Source organism: Chlorocebus sabaeus, chromosome 1 (genome assembly GCF_047675955.1).
Source record: "Chlorocebus sabaeus isolate Y175 chromosome 1, mChlSab1.0.hap1, whole genome shotgun sequence".
Classification (NCBI taxonomy): Eukaryota; Metazoa; Chordata; class Mammalia; order Primates; family Cercopithecidae; genus Chlorocebus; species Chlorocebus sabaeus.
The window spans coordinates 122,175,488-122,188,022 of NC_132904.1; the positions used below are offsets into that span (position 1 = coordinate 122,175,488).

The 12,535-nt window shown below is 55.0% G+C and overlaps 1 protein-coding gene across 6 annotated transcripts in view; it reads left to right on the forward strand.

Moving 5' to 3' along the window:
- Positions 1–4,108: 4,108 nt before the first annotated feature.
- Positions 4,109–12,535, forward strand: part of ST3GAL4 (ST3 beta-galactoside alpha-2,3-sialyltransferase 4) — a 59,919-nt gene continuing 51,492 nt past the window's right edge. Inside the window, exon 1 of one of the 6 annotated variants that reach the window (XM_073022210.1) lies at positions 4,109–4,291. Coding sequence is in view for 1 of the 6 variants with exons in the window: in XM_008021452.3 (XP_008019643.3) it covers positions 6,780–6,782 (3 nt within the window). In the remaining 5 variants the exon portion in view is untranslated. Of the gene's footprint in view, positions 4,292–4,454; positions 4,747–6,630; positions 6,783–10,084; positions 10,104–12,535 lie in introns of those variants that run through there. The other 5 variants (XM_008021453.3, XM_008021454.3, XM_073022213.1 and 2 more) reach the window with 5 other exon arrangements.

Sequence of the window (12,535 nt, forward strand, 5' to 3'; positions counted from 1 at the left end):
TGTTCTGTTCCCCCCTGCTTGGGAAGCAGAGTGGTCTGATGGCTCCAACAGAATCTGTGCCATAACCAAGTCTCATCTGGGGCAAGTTACATAACTGCTCATGAAATAGGAGTGATCACAGTGCTTCCCACAGAGGGTTTTTGTGAGGGTTAAATAAGAATTTTGTGGGACATAGTAATCACTCAGTAAATGTTCTGGTCTGAGAGTGACCAAAAGGATGGAACTAGAGATATCTGGGCATGAATGTCTGTGTTCCCCTAAAATTCATATGTGGAAATCCTAACCTCCAAGGCAATTGTGGGGCCTTTGGGAGGTGACTAGGCCATGAAGGTGGGGGGCCCCATTAATGCGATTAGTGTCTCATAGAAGAGATCCTAGAGTCACCCCTAGGCCTTTCCCCTCACTGTGAGGTTACAGTGAGAAGATGACCTTCTGTGAACCAGGAAGCAGGCTGCTGGCATCTTGATCTCAGACTTTCTAGCCTATAGAACTGTGAGAGATTTCTGTAGCTTATAAGCCACCCAGTCTATATTTCTTATAACAGACCAAACAAAGACAGTGTTAAAAATAACTTCCTGATTAGAAGCGCTATGAAATGCTAGACTACGCATGGAACCAGGAGGTTTTATTTATTGATTTATTTATTTTTTGAGACAGAGTCTCACTCTGTTGCCCAGCCTGGAGTGCAGTGGCTCAATCTCAGCTCACTGCAACCTCCGCCTCCCGGGTTCAAGTGATTCTCCTGCCTCAGCCTCCTGAGTAGTTGGGATTACAGGCACTGACCGCCACGCCTGGTTAATTTTTGTGTTTTTAGTAGAGATGGGGTTTCACCATGTTGGCAGGCTGGTCTCGAAATCCTGACCTCAGGTGATCTGCCCACCTCAGCCTCCCAAAGGCATAAGCCATCGCTCCTGGCCAACCAAGAGGTTTTAAGGAAAAAAACCATAAACTTTTGGTGGTTAATTGACTGTGGCCCTAAACAGAGGCAGGGGCTGCGTGCAATGACTTCTCAGGATCTCTTTCAGCCTACAGGTTCCTGGAATGCATTTCACCTAACACAACAACAGTGATGTCCCTTGCTATTGAGAACCCTGGGAACAGCTCAGCTCCATGGTCCAGCCATATAAATCTGATAAAAATAGGAGCTGAAATACCATCCTGGAGTTGCTATTTTTAAAAGCATCTGAGATGCTGGATGGGGTGTATTTCTTCCTCAAACACATCTTGCTGTTCCCTCCTCTTGGTGGGCAGGATACTAACGTGGCACATGAGACAGGAGCTGTTCCACGCTGCTGCTCACAGCCACTCCTGCCAGAGAAGGGCCGCAGGGCCAGGGCTTCCCAGGTCTAGATGCACCTGCTCCTCCCTCTGCTCCTGAGGCCCCTCTGGTTGCCCCAGCACAGAGGTGTCCTGCCACTTCCACCAAGGAGAAACACAGGAGAGTTTGGGAGGCAAAGGAAATGGGAATGGAGGCAGCACTGATGGCTTGGAAGGGGAATGTTCCTCAGGTTACCTTGGCCCCACTTTGGCACAGTTAACATCCAAAAGAAATGGTCCCCATGGGCCAAAGCCCTGCTTACCCTATCCTACTGCCTCTTGCTGAGCTGCTCACAATGTGCTGTAGTTGCACCAAAGGGGTGCCTGGGGTCAAAAAAGCACAAGGAGAGGAGAGAGGAGAGGAGAGGAGAGGAGAGGGAAAGGAAAGATAGAAAGAAAAGAAAGAGAGAAAGGAAGGAAGAAAGGAAAGAAGGAAGAAAAGAGAAAGAGAAAGAAAGAAAAAGAAAAGAGAGAGAGAGAAAGAAACAAGAGAAGAAGAGAGAAAGGCACCAGAATTGCTTCCCTCCTGCCCCAAAGATGATATGGCTTCTAGGCAATGAGCTAAGCTTCTGGCCGTGCTGTTAAGAAACTGGAGGGAAAAGATCATGAGTAAGCACATTGTGGCCTAACCTGAGGGGAGCAGAATTACAGTTAGCTTCTGGGCACCTAGTAACCAGGCTTGGGATAAGCTGGGGGAAGGAGGGGGAGAGGCCTGAATACAGCTTATAGGTTAGAAAAGGCATGCCACCTGCATAGTAACAGCACACACTTATATATAGCAAGTTATGCTTTCAGAGCAAATTCGCATCCATTGCCTGATTTAATGCCAACAAATAGCCCTTTGAATAAGCAGTTATTTCCATTTCCCCCCCCAGTAAGAAAACTAAAGCTATTTAGTGGCAGAGATAGAGTTGGAACTCAGGTCTCCAGGAACAAACGCTGGTTCTTAAGTTCCATTTTCTGGGAGAGTGGCATTTACGTGATTCACGGCAAGAACTGCAAACTGTCCTTAGATCTAGTTCATCAAATGGCCAAGTTTAGAGGCTGGGCTGATGCTTGGATCAGTTCTGCCAGATTCACCTAGTTATTGAGGGCAGCTGCTTACTCCCTTTGGGCCAGTTTTCCCATCTGTAGAACAAGGAGGCTCTTCCCTCTTCCTCGACTTGCCCAAGGCAGGGACTTAGTCATTGTGTTCTTTATACCCAGCTTAATTCCAGGCCTGGAGATGCCATGCAATAAATAGTTGTTGAATGGCTCACGCCTGTAATCTCAACACTTTGGGAGGCCAAGACGAGCGGATCACAAGGTCATGAGATCGAGACCATCCTGGCCAACATGGTGAAACCTCATCTCTACTAAAAATACAAAAATTAGCTGGGCGTGGTGGTGGGCGCCTGTAGTCCCAGCTACTTGGGAGGCTGAGGCAGGAGAATCACCGGAACCTGGGAGGCGGAGGTTGCAGCGAGCCAAGATGGCGCCACTGCACTCCAGCCTGGAGACAGAGCGAGACTCCGTGTCAAAATAATAAATACATAAATAAATAGTTAAATAAACAAACAGTTGTTGAATCTATGTTTGACTGATTAAGCCCAAGGAGCCATATTCAAACAAAATGAGACACTGGTGAAATGCCAAACAGCTTCTGCCCGTGCAAGGAATGATTTAGGATGGAGCACAGTCAGCTGCAGAGGAATAACCTGGAGGCAGACTCTCCTTATTCAGCTCATTTGCAGCAGAGCTTCCTGAGTTGGGGGTTCTTAACAGATAAGTCCTCCAGCTTCAGCTGAAGCAGGCTTGGAGCTGCCACTTCTCTGAACCCCCTTGCACTTACTGTCAGTTACTCACACCTTGCACTTAGTCACATCCTATCCTGCTTCGTTCTTGAATGGAGTCCATGGTGAGCCTTCTCTGTGCCGCTGGATGGTAAGCTTCCTGGGGACAGGGAATGGGTCTGACACTTTCCTTGGAGCCCCTGGCGCTGCCGGCACAAGGCTGTTCACACTTGGGGCTCCGGAAACACTGTGCTGACCTACGAAAGGGACTGGCCTAGGGGGCTGTGGATTGTCCTGCAGGGTGACTTCTGGACTGTCCTGCAGCCTGGGCAGTTCCCAGGTTTATTGGGGGAATGCCTCGGTCCAAGGAACCAGGGTCAGGGGCCCAGGGGTTTCTTCCTGGAGACAGGATGCCTGGCGCCTTCAGTAACGGAAAGGAAACTGAGAAACTTTCTGAGGCCAAGATAAAGAGTATGCAAGTGAGGGGTGCAGAGGGAGCAGTTGGGAGGTGGCAGGCCCCAACCGAAGCAGAGGAAGGGCCCACGTCTGGGCCCAGGGGACTGACTGGCTGCCTTGCGTGCATGGGGCATGGGAAGCATAGGCTCCCAGAAGAAGGACCTACCTCCCCCTGCCTCAGTTTCCCCAGTGAGGGAAGGACACGGTTCCCCGTGCGACAGAGCACTGAACCCTTTCTTGATTTCTCATTGTTCCCGGGAGGGTGCGCATTGGCTGCGCTGGCCATACCCACCCTGGCGTCACTCACAGGCAGTGCCTGCCCTGGCCCTGTGCTCACCCCATCAGGCCTCCTCTTCCGCCTCTCCGCCCCTCCGGCACCCCCGGCGCCCCTGCTTGCCTCCGTCCGGGCCTCGGAGGCGCGCACACCATCCCAAGCCGGCGACCGCGCGGCATCGCCCCCGCCCTTCCCCCTCCTCCACCCCGCCCTGTCTCCCCCTCCCGGGAGCTCCTGGGAGTCGGGCAGCCGTGTGCGCAAGCGTGTCCAACCCCTTCCCCGCCCTCAGCCCGGGCCCCGGCCCCCGCCTCCCCTGCAGGCGAACTCGCCCGCTCCCAGGCCGGCCCCGCGCCCGGGACAGGGACCGGGCCGAGCGGAGCCGTCGCGCCAGCGCTGCGCCGCCGGTCGGTGCGCCTAGCGGATCGGAGCTGCGCGCGGAACTGTGCTGCCCCGCCCCGCTCCACCCGCGAGGGTGAGTACGCGGCGGCCGTGCGCGGGGGCCCGCGGGGCGGGGCGGGGAGCCGCGGGGTCCTCGGCCGCCTGACCTCAGCCGGCGCCGCGCCTCCAGGAGGGGGTCGGGCCTGGCACGTGGGCGCAGCGCGGGTCGGGGTGGGGCGGCCACAGCCCTGCGGAGCTGCTTTCCGGGGTCCCTTTCCCTGGACCAGATTTTCGCGGGAAGCCGGATCATCTCCGCTCCCATGGAGTGAGCAAGCGGGACAGTCCTGCGGAAAGTTTCCGCCCCCACTCCTCCAGCCCTGCGCCCGGACTTCAGCGGCGGCCCCCACCTCCAGCATCCTCGAACGATGGTTTCTCCCACAACTACCCCGATCAGGTCCAGCACTTGGGAGCTGACTGTGCTGGAGGTGACAGGCTTTGCGGGGTCTGCCTGTGTGCAGGAGTCGCAAGGTCGCTGATCAGGACCCAAAGGTGGAGTTGTCAGTGGGAGGCCGACAGTGCCCAGAGTCCTAGGGCCAAGTTAGGGGGGTCGTCAGGCCTAGGCCACTGTGCCTCAGAGCTGCGTGGGTGGTGAGCAGTGGGAGGGATGCGATGGGGGAGTGGGCTCCGCTGTCTGCTGTGGGTGTTTCCTCAGGGGCCTGGCTGGCAGGGACCTCCCGGCCAGCCCAGAACTGCCAACATGTCTGCCAGTACTGCCCCTCCATTCCCAGTCCTGGGGGGAGGCTCTGTCTGGGCAGCGTGAGGCCTGACCTACTGTGGCTGCTTCCTCTGCTCCCCAGCCTGGGTCCCGAGGGCCTGGCTTAAGGGAACTGCTGCCAGAAGGCTGGGAGTGTAGGCAGTGTTCGGGTGCCCAGCTGTGCCCTGTCTGACCTCATGGCCACCCACAGGCTGGCACCCCCCACAGGCTTCTTGGGGAAGCCTGTACTTTCCACCGCCGGAGGGAGGTACCGCGTGGAAGCCAGGCTCAGGCGGACTCGTTCTTTGTGAACTTTGGGAACAGGCCTGGTACAGGCTGAGTTCTCACAAGAGACACACACGCGTGTCACTCCCTCCTGAGCTGTGACGGACCCGTCCACCTCCTCTAGGTCCTGGCCCTGGCATCTGCCAGGGAGATTTTAAATGAGTTGATATGTGCTAAGTGCTTTGAAAGGCACCTTCACGGAGGAAGAGCTGTATAAATGTTCACTATTGGTAGTATTTCTCCCATGCTGTTACTCTCCAGAGCTGCCCGATCATTCTAGAGCGGGTTCCGGGGACGCGCCGGCTGTTTGGCGCCTAGAAATGAACTCGGGAGGCTGTTTTGCTTTCTGAGAGCTGGTGTGGGAATGCCCCTTGACCAAGCTCAGGTGTCCCAGGTTCCTGGGACCGTTCCCTGCCCTGCTCCTGGCCCGCTCCCAGACTGCTCCTGTGCCCCGCCCCATTGTGCTGGGTGGGTGATCTTAGGGCCTGGGCTCCGTCAAGACGTGGGGAGCTTGCCAGGAGTTGGGGCCAGATCCCCCAGACTCCAAGATGGCAGCCGAGGTTGTGAGGGTGCACACATGGAAGGAGAAGTTAGAAAAGTGAATTCGAAATTGCCAGCTTGGACTTTGGGCAGAGTGGGTGTCTTTAGTTGGGGGATAGGTTGTTCAGAGACAACAGGGCCGCTTTCCCTGTGAGTTGAGGGCCCAGGCTGAGGTGCCTCCGGACTGTCTTCCCTACTGAAGCAGTGACTGGCCCTCTGCTTCTCAGGAACAGAGTGCCGTGCCCCCGCCAGCCTCCCAACCTCGTTAGACTCCTAGAATCAGTTTTCTGGATAGAACTAAGAATCTGCTCCTTTCTGGACTTTTAATCCTGGAAAGGGCTCCCTTCCCCGGCAGGAGCAGAGAGGCCAGACCCCCTTTCTGTGCTCCATCTTGAGGTGTCATTCGGTTCTTACAACCCACTGGCCGCCATCTGCCCTTGCCTTGGGGGCTACCCCGGGTCTGACTTGGGCACGTTCTCTGGGTCCCTCCTCAGAGACTGCTCCAGGGGTTGTCCCAATGGAATTGGGAATTCTTCTCAGAATGGCTCAAAGGTTTGCACCACCTGTTGGAGGGAAGGGATCCCTCTAATATAAATGTTTATATGCCTGCCAAGTTCCAGACCCTGGGCTGATAGGGAAAGGAGCTGGCTGAGGGACCCTCAGGGGATGGAGAGGGAGTTTGGGTCGCAAGTCGGGTCTGAAGTCCAAGCCTACAGATTGCTATCTAATCAGCCACCAGAGCCTAGCCCAGCTCCTGGCTCCTCGGAGATGGACCTTGGATGCTGGAGGTGGGGCAGTCTGGCAGTGCAGGGTGGGACACCCCAAACACATAGTCACTGCTTCCTGCCCCCTCAGTTCAGTCGCACTGGGCCAGCTGGACGTTTCCCAGCAGCAGGCCGCTGCAGGTGGTTTAGCTCCCGCTCTGTGTTCCCCTCACCCTGGGATCCTCCTTCCTTCTCAAGACCCACGACCTTGACCTGAAGCTTTTGGCTGCTGGGAGGAAATGGTGAGTGCAGGCGGATTTGGGTGACTGTTGTCATTAACCCCCTCTTCTTTGTTGCCCCCTTCCCAGAGGTGTTCAGTGCTACTGTATGAGTGTCCTGAGTGGCCCTGGATGGGCTACTGGCTGTCCCTGGCCTCAGAATCACCCCTAACCCCTGCCACATTTCGGGGAGGGAGGTGTGTGAATGATGTCCTTTATTCTGCAGACTGAGGAAGTGGTCAGTGTAGCTTCACGTGGTGGTAGCAGCATGCGATGCCCAGGCCCTAGCCAAGTGTTTGTCCGCCTCCGACCGGAGTCCCTGAGCCCTGCAGGGGCTGAATTTCCCCCGAAGAGTTGCTTGGGTTGTTGCTTTTCGGGGTTAGAGGCTGTGAGCCTCCAGAGCTGTGGGTGTTTAGTGTAGGCTGAGCCCTTTGCCTGGGACCTACAGCCAGGCCACAACCCCATCTCTGTTCCCCTGCATGTCACACTGCCCTGCAGAAAGATGATAGGATTGCCCTAGACGGAAGCCCTGGGTTCCGCTGCTGGCCCAGCAAGGAGGAGGTTGCTGCTGCTTGGGCTGAAGTGAGGTGTGGGTCTGGCTGGGCCTTCAGTTTCCCACCTGGGCCTTGATTGTGAGGAAGGTCTGGCTGCAGAAGCCCAGAAACACCTGAGTAGGAGAGTCCCTTTGTCCCACCTGCAGCTCATTCAAGCCTGTGCATGGGGGTTGGGGTCCTCAGGATCTTGCTTTCCTGTTTAGGGGAGGCAGCCCCCAAAGAGTGCTGGGACCAGTTTGGAGAGTGCTAGGGCATGCTGGTCTGCAGCGACCCTACTTGTGCTCTGCGTCCTCTGCCAACTGCAGCATGGGTGAACATCTGTCCCCATAATGAAAATGGCCTCAGCAAATAACAAAAATATTACCATTTAGCAATCAGGCACTTATTAAAAACCTGGCTCAATAAACTTAAAAAAAAAAAAAGATGTGCTAGACACTTCACTTCATGTGAGCCTCACACAACCCTGTAATTAAGCCCATTTATAAATGAAGAAATGGAGGATTGAAGGATTAAGTTACTTGGCCAAGGTCACATAGCTCGTAAGCAGCTGAGCTAGGACTCAAATCCAGGCCTGCTTCCAAAACCTTCACTTTTCAGCCCAGTTCTCAATTGCCCCCTGGAGTTTGCTCATTTTGCCTGATGAAGAAACAGATCCCAGCTCAAAGGTGTGAAGGGGTTTGCTCAAGGCCACAGTGTACTAGCGTCAAAGGTGGAACACAAGCCCTGGGCTCTGAGTGCTCTCCCGAACCCTACATCGTGGCTGGGCTGGCATCCTGAGCACAGGCTTGTCCGCTTTCTTGGTTGGGCAGGGTGAGGCAGGACAGGATTCTCCTCCCTCCTTCCTTCCTCCTTCCCTCCTTCCCAGCGGGCCCTCCCAGCCCCCCAGCCCCCACCTCTGCCGCTTTCCCTTGGCAATTGCTTCCATCTGGCCTGCCTGCAGCTCCTATTCCTTTGGAAATGTGGCTGCCGCCCACATGACTGCAAGGCAACCACGGCCACACGTGGGGAAGGGGAGGGGCCTTATGGGGTCTAAGCACAGGGAACCCAGCCAAGGTGGCTGCTCCCGGCATCTGGCATCCTGATTTCCTGCCAGGCAGAAGCACCTTGGCTGCCTGGCCCTCCTTGATGCCTGTCCTGGGCTGGCTCAAGGCCAGAGAGGCTCCCAAAGACCCAATTCTCCTTCCAACATGGTGAGCTGTTTCGCCCACAGACAAGCTCCGCACCAGCAGCCCTCCCTGTCTCTTAGAGGTTGCTCAGGTTGGGGGAGGGATTCCTGGCAGTAGAGAATTAGGGGCCAGCCGGGGTATACCCTGGATTCCCACTGGGTTCTGATCATTCGGAGGGAAGTCGTGCAAGGGACTGACGAGGGCAGAGGCTGAGGGATCCGCGGAGTTCTGGGCAGGCGAGGAGGCAGCTGACTTGCTTCAGGACTATAGGTATGCGCCACCACACTAGGCTAATTTTTCTGTTTTTTGTAGAGACGGGGTTTTGCCATGTTGCCCAGGCTGGTGTTTGTTTGTTTGTTTGTTTGTTCGAGATGGAGTTTTGCTCTTGTTGCCCAGGCTGGAGTGCAGTGGCGCGATCTCGGCTAACTGCAACCTCCACCTTCTGGTTTCAAGTGATTCTCCTGCCTCAGCCTCCTGAGTAGCTGAGATTACAGGCCTGCGCCACCATGCCTGGCTAATTTTTGTATTTTTAGTAGAGACGGGGTTTCATCATGTTGGTCAGGCTGGTCTCAGACTCCTGACCTCGTGATCCACCTGCCTCGGCCTCCCAAAGTGCTGGGATTACAGGCGTTAGCCACCGCGCCCAGCCGAGCGTGTCTGGCTTGTTCACTGGTATATATTCTTAATGCCTGGAATGATGTCTAGCAAACAATAAGCGCTCAGATTCTTGTGTGATGAGTGATGGAAATGCAGCTCAGGTATGCTAATTTGTCTTTGCTGCATCTTTACTGTGCTTCCTCCTTCTCCCAGGGCAAAGGGAAAAAGTTTCCCTTTTGCCAGGTGAGCTGTTTGCCAGAGAAAAGTCTGGCCCCAGCTGTGTGCTGCCACCTCGGGGGTCTCTGTTCAGACACCAGAGAGGCAGGCAGGAGTCCAGGTGAGGATGGGCAGGAGCTTGTCCCCTGGGGAGTGCATGCCCCGTTTCACCCACCCCAGGGTCAGCTGGCCACGTTTCTCTGCCCATCACCCTTCCCCAGTAACCTTCAGATCCCTGCAGACAGGTCCTGACCTCAGCTGCACTCCCTATGTCAGTCCTCTCCTTATTTGAGGCCCAGGAAAGGTATCCCTATGGTGGAACCCTCACTTGGGCGGCTCTCAGGAGTGACGGCTTTGGAAGAGTGAGGGGTTCACCCACATTTGCCTCCTCCTGAACAGCTCCACTTTTATTCCTTGTACATACTGCTTTTCCACTTAAATTTTGTTTGAAAATGCGACAGAGGGTTTCTTGGCTTTAATTTTTTTTTTTAAACCCTCTTTGAGCTCTAATTGTGACCCCCGTGGTTCTCATTTTCTGGTAGCATGCCATGTATGATCTCACCTCCTCGCCTTTGCTTCCACAGCCCCTTCACATGTCTTGGGCATTGCTGGTAATGACCTTGCTAGACTGCAAATGTCCTTCAGTATCAACTGAAGTCCCAGTGCTGGGAAGCCTCCCTGGCCACCCAGCACCGGCACCTCCTCCCGCTGCATTCTCCACTCCCTGTAGGTCCCATGCCTGTGACAGGGAGGGAACCCTGTGCTGGGGTGACCCCAGCATGGACCTCAGTGGGGCTCAGGCTGAACCAAAGGTAGGTAGTTCTGGGGGTAGTGCCCGAGGTGGTGGTATGGAGCTGTGAGATTTGTATTCCTAGAAGCAGGCTGGAGGCTCTCAGCCCTTCCCTGCAGGCATAGCCTTGGGTACAGCTCCGTTTCCTTCTCCTAGAAATTAACGCTTTTTTTTTTTTTTTTGAGACAGAGTCTGGCTCTATCACCCAGGCTGGAATGCAGTGGTGTGATCTCGGCTCACTGCAACCTCTGCCTCCCGGGTTCAAGCGATTCTCCTGCCTCATCTTCCCAAGTAGCTGGAATCACAGATGTGTGCTACCACACCTGGCTAATTTTTGTACTTTAAGTAGAGGTGGGGTTTCACCATGTTGGCCAGGCTGGTCTCAAACTCCTGACCTCAGGTGATCTGCCCACCTTGAGCCTCCCAGAGTGCCAGGATTACAGGAGTGAGCCACCGTGTCTGGCCAACACTTTTTTTTTTTTTTTTAAAGACAGAGTCTCACCCTGTTGCCCAGGCTGGAGTGCAGTGGCACGATCTCAGCTCACTGCAACCTCTGCCTTCTGGGTTCAAGCAATTCTTCTGCCTCAGCCTCCCAAGTAGCTGGGATTACAGGTGCCCACCACCACGCTTGGCTAATTTTTGTATTCTAATAGAGATGGGGGTCTCACCATGTTGGCCAAGCTGGTCTCGAACTCCTGATCTCAAATGATCCACCTGTCTTGGCCTCCCAAAGTGGTGGGATTATAGGCGTGAGCTACCGTGCTCGGCCTGGCCAACACTTCTTAATAAGATAACATTTCAGATAACATCCAGTGCCTGGAATCCAACACTCTATAAATGCTGGCTGGTGTGCTTTTCTGGGATTCCAGGGTGGGGTCCAGAGACTGAAGAGGGTCTATCTACTTTCTGGTCCAGGGGAAGAGGGGAAGGTGGCTCACTAGGAGCTGTCCTGGCATCCTTTGTCCCTGTCCACTTACCAGTTATGTGACCCCAGGCAGGTCTTGCACTCTGGTACTCAATTAGCATCTGTGTTAATTGGGATAAGAGTATGTGCCACATCTCACAGCCTGGTGATGGGCAAACAAAACAAACATTTTTCAGGCTGGGAGAGGCCTCAGAGGTTGGCTGTCATTTTGCAATCGAGGGAGCAGACACTCAGAAAAGTAACTTAGTTGTTCAAGGTCACAGAGCACCTCTCTCACCACAGGCAGGGAGCAGGGGATTGGGCTGAGCCTCAGGAGTAACCCTTCTCTCTCTGCCTCTCCAGCCCCTACCTCATGCCTGGCCCATTCAGCTGGTCTGTTCTCCAGGCCCCTAGGACTGGGTGGGCTAAGATGAGCGGTCTAGAAATCCCTCCCCAGCTGGGCTGGACTGAATGGGGGTCTGGCCGAGGAGGGGGTGTTGATGGAGCGTGGGAGGTTGTCCTCACAGGCAGTGTGGGCCATTTCTCTAGACCTCCTGCCCCCATCTCCTTACTGTCCCTGTTTGAGCTGTGCTCTTTCTCTTAAGTCCCTTTCTGCCTGCCTTCCCTTTCCACCCCTAGATTTCTTACCATCTTCAGTGATCTCTCTTCCTTCCCTTCTGCCTCCTCTGAGTTCTCTCTTTGCCCTTGCTTCTCTGATCCGCCTTCTTTCTCCAGCCTCAGCATTCAGGTTGTCCTCATAGTGGAACCGGGACTCTGGGGGTGGCTGGGTTGGGTTGCCTGGATCTGGGGATGTTCAGGAGAGCCTTCATTGGGAGCCCATGGGAGCAGGAGTCAGCTCCTCCTGTTGGCAGCTCCAGCATTTTCGAATGAAAATGGCTCTTCCAGGAGTTGAGTTTGGCGAAGAGACAGTGCCTGCCCAAAGTACGCAATGCTTTTATTGTTAACTGAGCTCCCGAGCCCTCATGCAACTCTTTGGACATCTTCCTGCAAAAGACGGTGGGATCTCGTCTTTCTGGGGCCTGAGGGTCTCCAAAGATGGGCTGAGCTTCCCTAGCCTGGGACCTGAACCCTCCACCCTCCTCTCTCTTAAGCTCTTTCTCCCAGGGGAACCTGCTTGAATGAGGGAAGTTGGCCAACACAGATTTCTACTGTCAGACCCCATTGAGGTGAGCACACAACAGTGCTATGCTAGGGTCTGGATACACTCCCCGCCCTCCCAGGCCCAGCACGGTGCCGCCCTGCCCCAGCCCAGAGCTAGCCTCTATTGGCTTTGTGACCCTGGCTTTGTACTGTGGCTTTGTTCTGCCTTAGGGACCAGCTGGTCCCCTGCTGTGGTTCCACACAGTGGAGATGATCCCTGACCACCCATTCAACTGCCTGGCAGCCCAGGGGCAAGTGTTTGTCCCCCATCTCCCAAAATGGAGGGGTTTAGGGGCTCCCTGCCCGGAGTCCCAACCCTGCCAAGGCAAAGGGAATGGGGAACAGCTGCGTTGGCCGATTCCGGCTCCATATGGATTTGGTTTGACAAC